This window comes from Scyliorhinus canicula, chromosome 21 (assembly GCF_902713615.1).
Source record: "Scyliorhinus canicula chromosome 21, sScyCan1.1, whole genome shotgun sequence".
NCBI lineage: Eukaryota > Metazoa > Chordata > Chondrichthyes > Carcharhiniformes > Scyliorhinidae > Scyliorhinus > Scyliorhinus canicula.
In genome coordinates this window covers 64,943,585-64,960,847 of record NC_052166.1, presented here as the reverse complement: position 1 = coordinate 64,960,847, position 17,263 = coordinate 64,943,585, and the positions used below count along the sequence as shown (strand labels likewise).

General features: G+C 49.4%; 1 protein-coding gene across 2 annotated transcripts in view; it reads right to left on the bottom strand.

The window, feature by feature from the left end:
• pip5kl1 (phosphatidylinositol-4-phosphate 5-kinase-like 1) overlaps positions 1 to 17,263 on the bottom strand; it is a 73,019-nt gene that overhangs the window by 36,301 nt on the left and 19,455 nt on the right. For both annotated transcript variants that reach the window (XM_038782491.1, XM_038782492.1), the window contains exon 2: positions 8,292 to 8,483. In XM_038782491.1, the coding sequence (XP_038638419.1) occupies positions 8,292 to 8,483 (192 nt within the window). The remainder of the gene's footprint in view (positions 1 to 8,291; positions 8,484 to 17,263) is intronic.

Sequence of the window (17,263 nt, the reverse complement as noted above, 5' to 3'; positions counted from 1 at the left end):
GTTACCATAACAAAATGACTGGGTCATGTGACTGCCGGAGGGAGATGGGGGGGGGGCTCTCTCTGCCGACCAATGTGCAACTGTGAGACATTAGAAAGAGGAGGAAGCCATTCAGTCCCTCTAATCAGTTCCGTCCCTCAATTTGATCCTGGCAGCTGTTTCCCGATGAAAATCTATCGAATCTCAGCAACAGGCTCAAACATTTCGACTTCCCCCAGCAGTCCGCAGTCTTTTGGAGAAGTGAGTGTCAGGTATCCACTATTCTGTGTATGAAAATGTAGATCATACATCATAAAATCATAGAATTCACAGTGCGGAAGGAGCCCATTTGGCCCATCGAGTCTAGCACCTGCCCGTGGAAAGAGAACCCTACCTAAGCCCACGCCTCCACCGCATCCCCGTAACCCAACCTAACCTTTCTGGACACCAAGGTGCAATTTATCTTGGCCAATCCATCTAACTTGCACATCTTTGGACTGTGGGAGGAAACCGGAGCACCCGGAGGAAACCCACGCAGACACGGTGGAAAAAGTGCAAACTCGACACAGACAGTCACCTGAGTCACAGCTTGATTGCCCAGGTCTTCAGCCAATTACGATTCACTCCATGTGATATGAGAAATGGTTGAGGGCACTGGATACTGCAAAGGCTGTGGGCCTTGACACTATTCCAGCAATAGTACCGAAGACTTGTGCTCCAGAACTTGCTGCACCCCAAACTGTTCCAGTACAGCTTCAACACTGGCATCTACCTGGCAAAGTGGGAAATTGCCCAGGTATGCCCTGTCCACAAAAAGCAGGTCAAATCCACCCTGGATAATTACTGCCCCAACTCTTCTTTTAAAATATTTTTATTCAGGACATTTTCATTTTATATTCAAAACACAACATTCCATCCATGGGATACATTTTCCCACTTTATAACTATGATATAAAACAGAACACGCCCCCCCCGCCCTTGCCTCCCCTCCCCCCCACTGACGTTTACTAACTTCTAAAGAAGGAGATGAAGAGCCCCTACCTCAAGTAGAACCCCCCCCCCCCCCCCCCCCCCACCGACTCCCCAATGCCAAACTTTGGGTGGGATTTGCTGTGCAACCCGCTGTGCGTTTTCCGGGGATCCTCTGGTCCCGTAGTTGTCAACGTTTCTCCCGTCGAGTTGCACCCTTTGTCACCGGACAGCCCAAGGTGGGGGGGGGGGGGGGGGGGGGGGGGGGGTACAATCGGTGGCATCGGATATTCCTGCCGGAGGGAACAGCCGGTAAATTCCGCCGTTTATCTATTCCAGATGTACGGATTCCGCCAGGTCACTCGCCCGCCCCGCTGCCCTTGGCGGCTCCGGCTCTCGCCACCACGACAAGGACCTCATCCGGGCAATTAGGGAGGCACAGCCCCACACGGCAGCCTCTCTCCCCTCTTGCACTCCCGGATCCTCTGACCCTCCCCCCCCCAAATATCGGCACCCACGGGCTCGGGTTCACCTTCACCCCCAAGATCTCTAACATTGTCCCCGAAAAGGACTCCCAGAACCCCACCAATTTCAGGCAGGACCACGACGTGTGTGCGTGTGGTTCGCTGGACCCTTTATACCCCGCTGGCATCTGCCCTCCACCTCCGGGAAAAAACCCACGCAGGTGGGTCTTCGTCATATGCGCTCTGTGCACCACTTTAAATTAAACTCAGTCTCGCACATGAGGAGGTCAAGTTTACCCTACTCAAGGCCTCACTCCAGACCCCTTCCCCCCCCCTGAAATGCACCACCCAGCTCCTCCTCCCACTTCATCTATACCTCCTCCCAGTGAGGCCCTCTCCATTAACTGTCCATAGATACCCGAAACACTGCCCTCCCCAATCTCATCCTCAGACACAACCTTTTCCAGCAACAAAGGAGGTGGTAACCGCGGGAAAGTGGCCAACGTCTTCCTCACAAAATTTCTAATCTGCAGGTACCGGAACCAGTTCCCCCTCGAAAGTTGAAACCTTTCTATCAGCTCCCCCAACTCTGCAACTTCCACGAACAAGGCCCTAAACCTCTCTATCCCCTCCCGCTCCCAAACCCTGGACATTGAATCAAACCCCGCTGGAATATATCTATGATTTCTACAAATCGGCACCCACAGCGACATACATTCCAGCTTAAAATGTTGCCTAAACTGATTCCAAACTATTAACGAAGCAAGAAGCTGAGGTGCAGAGTATTTATCCAGCGCGAATCGAAGTGGAGCCATCACTCGTGGCCTCAAATCTGTCCTCGAACACGAAGCCTCCTCCACCAGCCCCCACACAGACCTTTCCTCCATCACCCGTTTCCGAACCTTCTCCACATTTGCTGCCAAATAATAATTTTTTAAAAAATAAACATTTTATTGAGGTATTTTTGGTATTATAACAACAACACAATAAACATGAAACTATAAACATAGTGCAAAAGCCGCCTCCCTCCCTTACACGGCCCACCTTTATTAACCCCCTACTCTAAGCTAAACTAACCCCCCCCCCCCCCCCCCCCCCCCTCTGCTGACGATTAATTTTCCGCGAAGAAGTCGACGAATGGTTGCCACCTCCGGGCGAACCCTAACAGTGACCCTCTCAAGGCGAACTTGATTTTCTCCAAAGAGTGAAAGCTAGCCATGTCCGACAGCCAGGTCTCCGACTTTGGGGGCTTTGAGTCCCTCCAAGCCAATAGTATCCGTCTCCGGGCTACCAGGGAAGCAAAGGCCAGGACGTCTGCCTCTTTCTCCTCCTGGATTCCCGGGTCTTCCGACACCCTGAAAATCGCCACCTCTGGACTCAGTGCCACCCTTGTTTTTAACACCATGGACATGGCATCTGCAAACCGCCACCAAAATCCCCTAAGCTTCGGACATGTCCAGAACATGTGGACATGGTTCGCTGATCCTCCCGCACACTTTGCACACCTGTCTTCCACCCCAATGAATCTGCTCATCCGGACCACTGTCATGTGAGCCAATGAATGACCTTCAATTGTACCAGGCTGAGCCTGGCACATGTTGCGGACGCGTTGACTCTACTTAACACGTCCGCCATAGACCATCCTCTACGTCACCTCCCAGCTCCTCCTCCCACTTGCGCTTCATTCAGCTCCTCAGTCTGCATCTCACCGCCCAATAATAATCAAATTTGGAAACGCCAACCACCCCGACCGCTTGTCCAACTGCAAAAATACTCTCCGAATCCGAGGCGCCTTACCCGCCTGTATAAAGGCCGAAAAATGGCACAGTGGGTTAGCCCTGCTGCCTCACAGCGCCGAGGTCCCAGGTTCAATCCCAGCTCTGGGTCACTGTCCGTGTGGAGTTTACACATTCTCCCCGTGTTTGCGTGGGTTTCACCCCACAACCCAAAGATGTGCAGGGTAGGCGGATTGGCTGTTCTAAATTGCCCCTTAATTGGAGAAAATGTTTGATGTGTTTCAAATCAACCCTGTGTACACACTGAGTGTCTCCACTGGAAAGAGGAAGATCATGTGTGCTGTGTCCTTTATATTGGGTTTGTGTAATGCCCTCCTGTGGTAGTGTCACCTCTGTGTGTATCGTGAATGCCCATTGGTTGTGTCGTATCTTACTGGCCTATTGGTTGAATGCCTGTGTGTCGTGTCTCTGGTGCTCCCTCTAGTGTCTAGCTAGTCTATGTGTATTTACATTAACCCCTTGTGTATTTACAGTGATGCATATCACCACACCAGCCACCAAGACAATCACTGGGTGCCCCCCTTTTCCACACATAGATCCACAAAAAGCGGCACATCGTCCGATGTAACAATTGCCGAATATTCCGATCTCACCACCCCACCGAGCAGTGCTTTATCCACGACATAAAAATCAATACGGGAGTACAGTCACTGTACGGGCGAAAGGAAGGAAAATTCCTCCAGCCTCAGGTTCCCAAAGCTCCACAGATCCACAACCCCCATCCCTTCCATCAAACAAAGCATCTCCTTCGTTACCCCAGACACCTTCAAGGATTTGGGGTGCGACAGATCGAGCCTAGGGTCAAGCGCAGTATTAAAATCCGCGCCCCCCCCAAATAATCAACCAGCGAGTATCCAAACCCTTGTCAACATCTTCTTCATAAATTCCACATCATCCCAGTTAGGAGTGTACACATTCACCAGCACCACAGGAGCCCCCTGCAATCTTCCAATCACCATCACGTATCTTCCCCCTGGATCTCCCACTATATTGCTCAACAAAAAAAACCCTTTTGTTAATAAGCGACGCAACCCCCTCATCTTCGTATCCAACCCCGAATGGAACACGTGTCCCACCCACCCACTCCTTAATCTCATTTGGTCCTCGACCCTCAGGTGAGTCTCCCACAGGAAGACCATGTCTGCCTTCAAACACCTGACCAGCCATACCCGAATCCTAATGGACTCCTCCAGGTCCCGACTCAACCACCTACCGAGTCCACCCAAGATGGCCACTGCCACCCTCCTCCCTCCAATATCCCAATAAAAATGAAGGGGCCGCACGGTAGCATTGTGGATAGCGCAATTGCTTCACAGCTCCAGGGTCCCAGGTTCGATTCCGGCTTGGGTCACTGTCTGTGCGGAGTCTGCACATTCTCCCGGTGTGTGCGTGGGTTTCCTCCGGGTGCTCTGGTTTCCTCCCACAAGTCCAAAGATGTGCAGGTTAGGTGGATTGGCCATGATAAATTGCCCTTAGTGTCCAAAATTGCCCTTAGTATTGGGCTGGGTTGGGTGACTGGGTTATCGGGATAGGGTGGAGGTGTTGACCTTGGGTAGGGTGCTCTTTCCAAGAGCCGGTGCAGACTCGATGGGCCGAATGGCCTCCTTCTGCACTGTAAATTCTATGATAAAGAATCTTTGACGTTACATACCGTCCCCTCCTCCATCCCCCCATCCCTTCCCCCATCCCACATAAAGAAAATCCCACTGCCTAAGGCTCACAATCCCAACCCAAACAGAAAACAAAGAAAACAAAAAAAAAGCAACCCCTCCTCCCTCCCCTCAAATATCCAACCGTGCCCCCCCCACCCCACTTTACTTCCGTTCACCAGGTAACCCCCATCTGAAGTTGGAAACAAACTTTATTTACAAAAAGACCCACATATTGCCCCCACCCTACCACCAAACTCCTTCATCCCCACAACATCTCCACCCCCGCGCCCCCCCCCCCCCCCCAATTCTACACCCCGCATGCGGTGGGGGAGCAGAAACTATAAAACTATACAATCAAAGTACAAAGTGAATAAAAAACAAAACCCTGGAACTGAGATGATTGACCTCCAGACGCCCTCAACCAACCGCACCCGTCTACAATTCCACATCTCAACCGTGCAGGTGAACCCACCCAAAATCCTCAAATGTCCCCCAGTCCATGGTCCTTTATAAAGTTCCTCGCCTCCTCTGTCGCATCGAAATAATGTCCCCTCCCCCATGTGTGACCCACGGGCGAGCCTCATTACAGATCTGAACTCAAGGGATGAGGGGAGATTGACTGCTTTTGAGATCAAGGCAGCATCTGACCGAGTGTGGCATTAGGCAGCCCTCACAAAACTGGAGCCAATGGGAATCAGGGAGGAAATTCTCCAATGGTTGGAGTCATACCTGGCGCAAAGGAAAATGGTTGTGGCTTTTGGAGATCAATCATCTCAGTTCCAGGGTAGTGTCCTAGGCCAACCACATTCAGCTGCTACATCAATGACCTTCTCTCCACTATAAGGTTAGAATTGGAGATGTTTGCGGATGACTGCACAATGTTCAGCACCATTTACATAAGGCACTGAAGCAGTCCATGCTCAAAAGCAGTAAGACCTGGGCAACATTCAGTTTTGGGCTGACTAGTGCCACACAAGGACCAGGCAATGACTATTTCCAACAAGAGTGAACCCAAACATCTCCCCTTGACATGCAATAGCTGAATCCCCCACTATAAACATCCTGGGGGTTACCATTGACAGGAACTGAACTGGACTAGCCATCTAAATACTGTGGCAAGTCAGAGGCTTGGAAATCTGCAGCGGGTGACTCACCTGCTCACTCCCCAAAGCCTTTCCACCATCTACAAGTCAGGAGTGTGATGGAACACTCTCCACTTGCCTGGATGAATGCAGCTCCATCAACACTCAGGAAGCTCGACACCATCCAGGACAAAGCAGCCCCGCTTGATTGGCACCCCATCCACCACCTTCAACATTCACTCCCTCCAACACCATAATACAGGCAGCCGTGTGTAACAATCTACAAGATGCACTGCAGCAACTCCCCGAGACTCCTCTGACAGCACCTTCCAAACCATGACCTCTACAATGAACAAGGACAAGTACAGCAGATACCCAGGAGCCCCACCACCTGGAGATACTCCTCCAAGTCACTCACCATCCTGACTTGGAAATATATTGACCGCTCCTTCACTGTCGCTGGATCAAAATCCTGGAACTCCCTCCCTAACAGCACGGTGGGTGTACCTACACGGCATGGACTGCAATGGTTCAGGAAGGCAGCTCATCACCACCTTCTCAAGGGTATTTAGGGCTGGGCAATAAATACTGGCCTAACCAGCGATGCCCACATCCCATTAATGAACAAAATATCAAAGTTTTGTAATCCAGCCCCCTGAGATACATGTTGGAAACTCAGAGAGACCCTCTCATTTCATTGTAGGACAGCAGCAACATCCTAACTTAGTTCATTTTCAATGTTCTCCTCTGCGACTATATACTCCCTTAATGTGTGCTGAAAATGTCTCTATATAAAACAAGGGTTTCCGTTGATTGAGTAGAAACTCTCCCATAAGACCATAAGGAGCAGAATTAGGCCACTTGGCCCATCGAGTCTGCTCTGCCATTCAATCATGGCTGATATTTTTCTCATTCCCATTCTCCTCCCATAACCCCTGATCCCTTTATTAATTAAGAACCTATCTATCTCTGTCTTAAAGACACTCAGTGATCTGGCCTCCACAGCCTTCTGCGACAAAGAGTTCCACAGATTCACCACCCTCTGGCTGAAGAAATTCCTCATGATCTCTGTTTTAAAGGATCGTCCATTTAGTCTGAGATTGTGCCCTCGGGTTCTAGTTTCTCCTACAAGTGGAAACTCCTTCTCCACATAAACTCTATCCAGGCCTCGCCTGTAGGTTTCAATACGATCCCCCCTCATCCTTCTAAACTCCAACGAGTACAGACCCAGAGCCCTCAACCGTTCCTCATATGACGAGCTCTTCATTCCAGGTATCGTTCTTGATCCTGAGATAATCCTTCTGATCAGAGGCTTCTGGATTTATATTCGTTTCCAGACTCTTACAATCAGACTGCTGTTATCACCCTTAGCCGGCACACGTGGGCACTTCTAACGAATGAAAATAGAAACATCCATTTTTACGCAGCGTAGAGCATCGGTGCCCAAGATAAACTGCACTGAATCCTCACCCAGTGGCCTTGTTAGATGCCATCTCAGTCAGCACAAGGCAACTCCGACCCTTTGATGCAGAGCCGGGTGTGAGTACGTGCTGGAGTTGCGAGAGTGCCACCAGAGACAGCGAACCTCCCTCATCTCTCTCAGGTTTCCCAATCCCGGTTGGAAACATTGGTGGGATTGTCACGCCCGCTGGCAGCCAGGTTGCTCAGCGTTGGCTGGACACGTTCCTGGGATGTCATCGCATAACCACCCACCCCAGTCCCATACACACCCTCCAAAGGCTGTGCAAAGATCTCCGTCACCTTCCAGCAGCCGATCAGCAAGTGAAACCGTTTTAAAAATGCCGTTCACAATGTTTCTCCAGATGCCACGTCAAAGCAAATTCATTGTTAATCCCTGCAGCATCCAGGATAATGCTGAAAAAGCTGACAACGCTACTCTCTCTCTCTGTCTCTCTCTGTTGATCTGCGAGGAAGGACCATTCTGCTTCAGTGTTAGTTGCTGCATGTACTGACACCCAGACAGAATGAAAATGATTGGTCGTTCTACCTATAAATCACCCCGGAAACCAGACTGCTGTATGTAGCTCAGATGGGTACTAGGAATGGAATTAGGTAAATTACCTCCACTCACTGCATTCTGCTGGGGCAACAACCCCTGCTGTTATCAGGAGAAGCTACTACAGTCTTGATCAAGAGTTTTTGCTGCAGTTTATGGAGATTCTTAAACCTCTGTTACACAAATAGATTCTGCTGAATGAATGCACTCTGTTTCCTGAACAAATAGACACTGTTTGCTGTAAAACAAGTTATTCGTCATACGACCTGACCCATCCCCAACACATTAGTTGGCACGGTGGTATCCACAGACACTCTGGTTAACTCTCTTACCATCTGTGGGTTGTCGATGGAAACCTGGACAGCAGCTGTTAACCCCTCCTTCAGCATACAGGTGAAGCCATAGAATTCATGATCCCGATCGATCTCAAACAGGCCCAACAGCTTCCACTTCTGTCTGACTCGCCACAGAAACTTCCTTTTTGCGGCGGACCTTTGGTTCATGTTGGCGTCTTGGCTGTCCGTCTGCAAGAAACATCAAACTCCATTAAAACCCTCTTAATTATTCATGCCCCAGAAAGGCCATGATCAATTGCTGCCATTCGAAAAGCAAGAAGCCAAGGAGTTAACCGGGCCACAAGGAAGGCAGCAGCCTTGACAGCAATCCCACCTTTAGTGTTAACAGCACCTGCAGAACTGGAGGAGGAGGAACAGTGACCAGCCTTGTGATGATTTGCATGAAGCAATTCTGTATTTCTAACCACCAGGTGGAAGTGTAAACCCATCACTTGACCCTATTAACCCCTTAATTAAGAGCAATTAAGAGAGAACCACATTGCTGTGGGTCTGGAGTCACATGTAGGCCAGACTGGGTAAGGATGACAGATTTCCTTCACTAAAGGACATTAGTGAACCAGATTGGTTTTTACAACAATCGACAATGGTCCCAGGGTCACCTTTAATTACAGATTTTTATTGAATTCAAATTTTACCATCTGCCGTGGTGGGATTTGAACCTGGGTCCCCAGAGCAAAACATAAGGTCTCTGGATTACTAGTCCAGTGATAATACCACTACGCCATTGCCTCAGTTGGGAGTAAGTTGTGTTGGAGGATAGACGTATTTTGCAGTAGCCCCATAACAGTTAGTTGGTGTTAGTAGTTTGTTACTTTATTTATTCCAGTTACCTTTATCACGCAATTGTTTCATCATAAATTATTCAAATCAGATGTTCCATAATATATCATTCGTATCGGCCAATTTACAGAAGTTGACAAGCCTGATGTGCTGAGGTTAGTTCAGTGAAAGTACTGAAAGGGGGAGTTTTGTCTCTTTACTTTCGGAAGAAGGAATGAAAAAGTTGAACATATTCGTGTAAAACTCAGTTTGATAAATTCAGGTGCTAATTAGAAATCAGGAAAAGAAGGTTTTGTGGTGAATCAGTAAGAACTTGTATTTATGATGCGTCTTTTACACAACGAAACACCCCAACGACACGGTAGCACAGTGGTTAGCACCATGGTTTCACAGCTCCAGGGTCCCAGGTTCGATTCCCGGCTTGGGTCACTGTCTGTGCGGAATCTGCACGTTCTCCCCGTGTCTGTGTGGGTTTCCTCCGGGTGCTCCGGTTTCTTCCCACAAATCCTGCAAGATGTGCAGGTTAGGTGGATTGGCCATGATAAATTGCCCTTAGTGACCAAAAAGGCTTAGGTTGGTTTATGGGGATGGTGTGGGCTAAAATAACAGCGGTCAGGGGGTTGAAAGAGCCTCGGCGGTCGACTGGCCGAGTTCCTGCCGAGTTCCTGCCAGGAGCTCGGTGTCGCGGCTGCAGTGGCTGTCCTGGTGGGGGTGCGGGGGGATCAGTCTCCGAGGGGGGCTTCCATGATGGCCAGGCTCGCGATGGGGGGGCCACCGATCTGCGGGCGCGCACGATCCCGGGGAGGCCTACCTCCTTCCGTGCCGGCCTGTTGAATGCCTCTGCCATGTTACGTTCCCCCCCGTGTCTGTGTGGGTTTCCTCCGGGTGCTCCGGTTTAGTCGTACAATTCCCGAAAGACGTGCTTGTTAGGTGAATTGGACATTCTGAATTCTCCCTCTGTTTACCCGAACAGGTGCCGGAATGTGGCGACTAGGGGATTTTCACAGTAACGTCACTGCAGTGTTAACGTAAGCCTACTTGTGACAATAAAGATGATTAAATTAATTAAAGTTGGACAGGAGGGCAGCGCGGTGGCCTAGTGGTTAGCACAACGGCTTATCAGCGACAGGGTCCCAGGTTCAATTCCTGGCTTGGGTCACTGTCTGCGCGGAGTCTGCACGTTCCCCCCGTGTCTGTGTGGGTTTCCTCCGGGTGCTCCGGTTTAGTCGTACAATTCCCGAAAGACGTGCTTGTTAGGTGAATTGGACATTCTGAATTCTCCCTCTGTTTACCCGAACAGGCGCCGGAATGTGGCGACTAGGGGATTTTCACAGTAACTTCACTGCAGTGTTAACGTAAGCCTACTTGTGACAATAAAGATGATTAAATTAATTAAAAGTTGGACAGGAAGCCAGTGTAGGTCAGTGAGCACTGAGGTGGTTGGTGAACAGGACTTGGTGCGAATTAGGAGATGAAACCATAAGACGTAGGAACCGAAGTTGGAAGTTGGCCAATCGAGTCTGCTCTGCAATTCAATTAGATCATGACTGATCTGATATGTTGTGGGCAGCAGTGTTCAAGATTCAAATTCAAGATACTGCATCATCCTATATTAGTATCCTTTAAAACTCTGCAGCTGTTCTACTCATCTCTTCACCATCTTCAAGGCACAAGTCAGGAGTGCAATGGAACACTCTCCACTCGCCTGGATGAGCGCAGCTCCAACAACACTCGAGAAACTCCACAGCTCAGGACAAAGCAGCCCCCGCTTGATGGCTGCTCCTTCCTTAAACATCTGCCCTCTCCGTCGTGCCACCTTCAGCCACCCCTTGCAAAGCTGAAACCTCCTGGACGGGGCAGGACAGCAGCTGCTTGGGAACACTGGCAGCACCAAATCACACACCATCGTCATGTGCAAATATATCGCCGCTCTTTCCACCGTGCCTGGGTCAAATGGACGATACAGAAACAGAAAATGCTGGACAATCGCAGCAGGTCTGGCAGCCTCTGTGGAGAGAGGAGGGAGCTCACGTTTCCAGACGAGGTGACTTTTTGTCAAAGTCGACGACTCTTTGTCACCCAGGTTCGAAACGTTTGCTCCCTCCTCTCTCCGCAGACGCTGTCAGACCTGCTGCGATTGTCCAGCATTTTCTGCTTTTCTGTCAGATTCCAGCATCCTCAGTAATTTGCGTTTATCAAATGGATGATATGTTGATGGAGTTTAGATGAATTGAAGTCAGAGCAAGCCTGTGTGGAACATTATCAACAGCACTGACCCGCTGGGCCAATTTGGTTGTCGCTGTGCTACAGAATTTTACGTATTCCCACATAAAATCCTGAAACTAACAGCACTGTGAACAAAGAACAAAGAAAATTACAGCACAGGAACAGGCCCTTCGGCCCTCCCAGCCTGCGCCGATCCAGATCCTTTATCTAAACCTGTTGCCTATTTTCCAAGGATCTACTTCTCTCTGTTCCCCGCCCGTTCATATATCTGTACAGATGCATCTTAAATGATGCTATCGTGCCCGCCTCTACCACCTCCGCTGGCATAAGCGTTCCAGGCACCCACCACCCTCTGCGTAAAAAACTTCCCACGCACATCTCCCTTAAACTTTCCCCCTCTCACCTTGAACTCGTGAGCCCTTGTAATTGACACCCCCACTCTTGGAAAAAGCTTGTTGCTATCCACCCTGTCCACACCTCTCATCATTCTGTGGGAGCATCTTTCCCCACACAAGCTGCCAGAGAGGACAACAAATGCTGGCTTTACCAGCGCCACCCGTACCCCGAGAACATCTCGTGAAATTCCAGAAAGAGACGCTCACAACCATCGGGCGGGGTGGAGAGAAGGAGAAACTGAAGATGTCCACATTCCACTGTTTCCATGCTGACACCGTTTCCACTTTACTCCGTTCCCTGGGCATCCTACCAGTCTCCTGGGACAACGCTGGAGACTCGTTTGTATCCCCACAGAATTGACCAATGTGGAGGTAAAGGACATTAATAACACTCGTTGTTACAAATCAAAAAAGGGTAACTTTGCCAAGCACGGGCTGGAATCGTCACTGAGCAACAGAACTGGCTTCATATTGAATGCAGCTCTATCTGCAAAGCTGGGATTCCAAAAGTGCGATGTGTCATATTTAATTGAAGCCAGTAAACACTGTGCTGATGTAATGCTGAAAGTAAGTTATTGTACTACTGGTGACGATCTCTCTTTTGATTGTTTTATCTTTCCCCAAGCAGAAGGGAAACAAAGCGGTGATTAAAAATACCACTTTCCGTTTCAATCCCGTGACTAAAGGGCCTTCTGTTGCTGGAACTGGATAGGATCTTCCCTGGACAACTCAAATTATGAAGGAAAGCTCAAGATACAAATTGAGCATCAAATCCTAGACACAAGATGCACCCAGATCCAATCATGCTGCAGGTTCAGTGGCTGAGAGTAACAGGTCCAACTCTGATCACCATATTTTCACAACGAGGTGAAAGCTTTGGAGGAGGTGGGGCGAAGTTTAGAGATGTGCGAGGCAGGTTTTTCACACAGAGGGTGGTGAGTGCCTGGAATGCGTTGCCAGGGGAGGTTGTGGAAGCAGATACATTAACGGCGTTCAAAAGGCATCTCGACAAACACATGGATAGGATGGGTATAGAGGGATACGGCACAAGGAAGTGCTGAGGGTTTTGGCAAAGGTTGGTATCATGACGGGTACAGGCTTGGAGGGCCGAAGGGCCTGTTGCTGTGAGATACCGTTCTTCTTTGTTCTTTGAGGTCTTGTGGCACAGTGGGTAGTCCCCCTGCCTCTGAATCAGAAGTTCCAAGTTCGAGTCCCACCCCCAGGTTCATAACGCGGTCAAACAAGTTGAGAGTCAACCTGCAAAAGCTTCCAAACACACCAATGGCTGGTGGTAAGAGGGGAGAAATTCCGTGATGTCAGCCACCCGTGATGTGATAGGCTAGCAACCGAGAAAGGGACGATAGTCTGCCTTACGCACCATTAGGTGGAGGGAGAGAAAGACGAAAAAGGCTTCGGAGAGAGTTACTAGCATGATGAGGATTGCAGAGATGTGGGTAGGCTGCGGTTACTGTCCTTAGAGATGAAGAGAGGAGATTTGACGATGATAAAAGTTATGAAAGGTTTCGATAGAGAAACTGTATCCAGTTGTTGAAGGGTGAATAATCAGAGGGCACAGAACCAAAGTGATTGGTGAAAGAACCACGGGTGCCGTGAGGAAAACAGTTTATTTAATGCAACTAATGATTAGGATTTGGAACATTGCCTAATAGGGTGGTGGGTCCAGGTTCCGTAGTAGGGCTTTCAAAATGAATGTTTGAAGGAGAATAAACTGCAGGGATATGGGGAAATAGTCAAGGAGTGGGACTAATGGATTGTTCTTTGTAAGAGCCAGTACAGACTAAAGGGGCCAAATGAATAATATGGCACAGAAGGAAGCCAATGGTTCTATAGACAGGGTGGAGGGTTGCAGGGCTGGAAGTGGTCTTAGGGATATGGAGGGATGAGGCTAAAGGACACACGGGAATTTTAAAACCGAGGTATTTGTGACTGACTCTCCAGCTCTTCCAATCCTGGCCTCCTGAGCATCCCTGACTTATTTGTGGTTTCAGCCATCTGGGTCCTGAGCTCTGGAATTTTCTTCCCAAACCTCTTCGCCTTGCTGTCCTTCTTTAAGAAATCCTCTTTAAAACCCTGCACCATTGGCCAAGCCCCTGTTGTAATATTTCACCTGTGACTGGTTGACAATGTTGTTGTTTGGCAACGCTCCTGCAAAGGACTTTGGGACGCTTTACTATGTTAAAGGAGCATTGTAAATGCAAGTTATTGTGTGCGTCCTGAAACAAATCAGCCAGGCAAAGCAGGGAGAGGACTGGAGGCAGAATCATTGCTTTTGTGGGGGTTGTGGTGGTGGGGGTAGGGGGGAACGGTTGGGGCTGGGGAGGAGAGAGAGAGATGGAGGCGCAGCGGTAATGCCACTGAACTAGTAATCCAAAGACCCAGGTGAAGCCCTGGGGACGCGTATGTTCAAACCTCGCGAGGGCAGCTGGCGTAATTTAAACCCAGTTAATCAAATCTCCAATTGAAACTAGTCTCAGTGATGGTGACCATGACGACCATCATCAATTGTCGCAAAAACCCATCCTGTTCACTGATGGGAGGGAAATCTGCCCATTCTTACCCTACACGCCACTCTCGGCAATGAGGTTGCCTCTTAACTGGTGGCCCAGCAAGTTCAAGGACAATTAGGGATGGGCTGGTCGGGCAGCACGGTGGCGCAGTGGGTTAGCCCTGCTGACTCACAGCGCTGAGGTCCCAGGTTCGATCCCGGCTCTGGGTCACTGTCCGTGTGGAGTTTGCATATTCTCCCCGTGTTTGCGTGGGTCTCACCCCCACAACCCAAAAGATGTGCAGGGTAGGTGGATTGGCCATACTAAATTACCCCTTAATTGGAAAAAATAAATAATTGGGTACCCTAAAATTTAAAAAAAAGGGATGGGCTGGTCTTCAACTTCCACACTCCATGGAACAATAAAGCAATTCAGTAATTCACCGCCACCAGTAACATCTGAAACTACTGCTACTTTGAGAGAAATAGAGAAACCCACATGCAAATCTCTGTGTCACAGTTGATCGGTATTTAAAACAAAAATCGGAGAAAGTCAATTCATCCTTGGTAATGTTTACTGTCCCCTGGAGAATGGCCACTGTTAGCTGTCAATCATCTAGAAATACCTATCAAATACCCACTGCTGCCCCACAGACTATCAGCCTCTGACGGACCGCTGTTGTACACCTCTCCAACAACATTTATGTGCGTTATGTCGAAGGTGTTTCACAGAGAGATTGTGTGATGATCGGAATACCTTGCCCCTTTAAGAGGCTTGGCATTGCCCCTTTAAGAGGCTTGGAACCCTGGGGGACTCCGCCTCTGGCTACGCCCCCTGGGAAACAGTATTTAAGATGAGACTCCATTTTGCGAGCACACTTCTCATGGAGGCTGCCATTGTTCAATGCTTATTAAAGCCTTTGATTACTGACCTAACTTTTGCCCTGGGGACGCGCGTTCAAACCTCGTCTCAAACTAGTCTCAGTAATGGTGACCTGAGGTGACCAGAATCTTTGGTCAAAGAGGAGGGTTTGAAGGACCCTGAGAAAGAGGGGGGGGGGAGAGAGAGAAAGAGAGAGTTTACAGCCAAGGGAAACTGGGGATGAGCAATAGACCAGAATCGGAGGAGCGCAGCGATCTCTGTGGGGCTAGAGGAGGTTGAAGAGATGGGGGTGGGGGGGTGGGGGGGGCGGGGGGTTTGGAGAGCCATGGGGGAATTTGGAACAAGGATGAGAATTTTAAAATAGAGGAGAGCAGATTTTATATCGACACAGCTACCTTAACATCAGAATGTGTGTAACGTAGTATCATTCCCCGTCTTCATAAAATAGTTAATAAACTACTTGCCAGTCGCAATACCATTACAATGTATTCTTGGACACAAATTGCTCTCAATATGGACAATTACAATTTTGATGTATTCTTATAGTTAATGATGCAAAACACTGGATGTGGCACCAACATGAATTCAAGGAATAAGCCAACTGGCTTCATCACTCCCTTGGTTAGCCTTCCAATTCCAGTCCTCCTACTATAGGAAGGACGATGCTGGACACAGTTCATAGACTCATCCAGTCATACATTCCGGCCCTGTGACCATCTCAAGACCAACATTCATATCTCACTCTTGAGCTAGTAAAAGATCTGAAAGGTCTTTCACAGGAGAGGATATCAAACAAACCTGAGCCACTTAAGGAGATGGTAGGATTGTAGTGACAAATTGCTTGGTCAAAAAAGCTAGATTTTAAGTAGTGTCTTAAAGGTGGACAGAGGGTGGGGTCAGAGAGACAAACAGGTTTAGAGAGGGAATTCCAAAGCTTTGGGCCTAGGCCCAGGCTGCCAATGATGGAGTCATTCAAATCGGGGAAGTGTACGAGGCCAGGAGGCGAGCCGGGTCAGAGAGCTGTGGGACTGGAGGCGGTTCCAGGGATAGGGAGGGGTGAGGCCCATGGAGGGATTTGGAATACAAAGATACGGAGCGGGAATCTCCATCCCGTCAGTCCCATTTTCCAGCGCAGCGGCGGAATTCTCTGTTCCCGCAGCCGGCCAAGGGGGTTTCCCGTGGGCACCCCCACGCTGTCGTGAAACCCACGGGCGCGGGTGCGCTGCCGGTGAAGGGGAGGATCCTGCCAACAGAGAATCCTGCAGAAGACATTTAGAACGAGGCATTGGCAAACCTGGAGCTAGGATTGGACAGCGTGCGCTGGGGTAAACAGTGAGCGACACGTGGTGCAAGTTAGGGTGCGAGCAGCAAAGGTCTGGATGATCTCAAGTTTATAGAGGGTGTAAGACAGCCATGCGACCAGGACAGCATCGCAATGGCCAAGATCAACACTCGGAGAGGTGTATGTGTGCGTGTGTTGGAGGGGAGGGAGGGGGGGGGGGGGGGGGGGGGGGGGGGGGGGGGGGGGGGGGGGGGGAGTACTCTGTACTGTGTAGGTGAACTGGCAGATCAGAATTGAGGAGGAGGGGGAGAGGGAGAACAATAGACGTGATATCTAGGAACAGAAGTCCATTCAGCCCCTTGAACCAGTTCCACCTTTCAATTAGATCATAATAATGAATAATAATAATCGGTGTGGAGTTTACACATTCATTTGGGTTTCACCCCACAACCCAAAGATGTGCAGGGTAGGTGGATTGGCCACGCTAAAGTGCCCCTTAATGGGGAAAAAAATAATTGGGGACTCTAAATTTATATTTTTAAAATATTTTTTTTGTCACAAGTAGGCTTACATTAACACTGCAATGAAGTTACTGTGAAAATCCCCTAGTCGCCACATTCCGGCGCCTGTTCGGGTACACAGAGGGAGAATTCAGAATGTCCAATTCACCTAACAAGCAAATCTTTCGGGACTTGTGGGAGGAAACCGGAACACCGGGAGGAAACCCACGCAGACACGGGGAGAACGTGCAGACTCCGCACAGACAGTGACCCAAGCCAGGAATCGAACCTGGGACCCTGGCGCGGTGAAGCAACAGTGCTAACCAGTGCTATCGAGCCGCCCGTGGTTGATCTTGTATCTTGGCTCCATTTAATG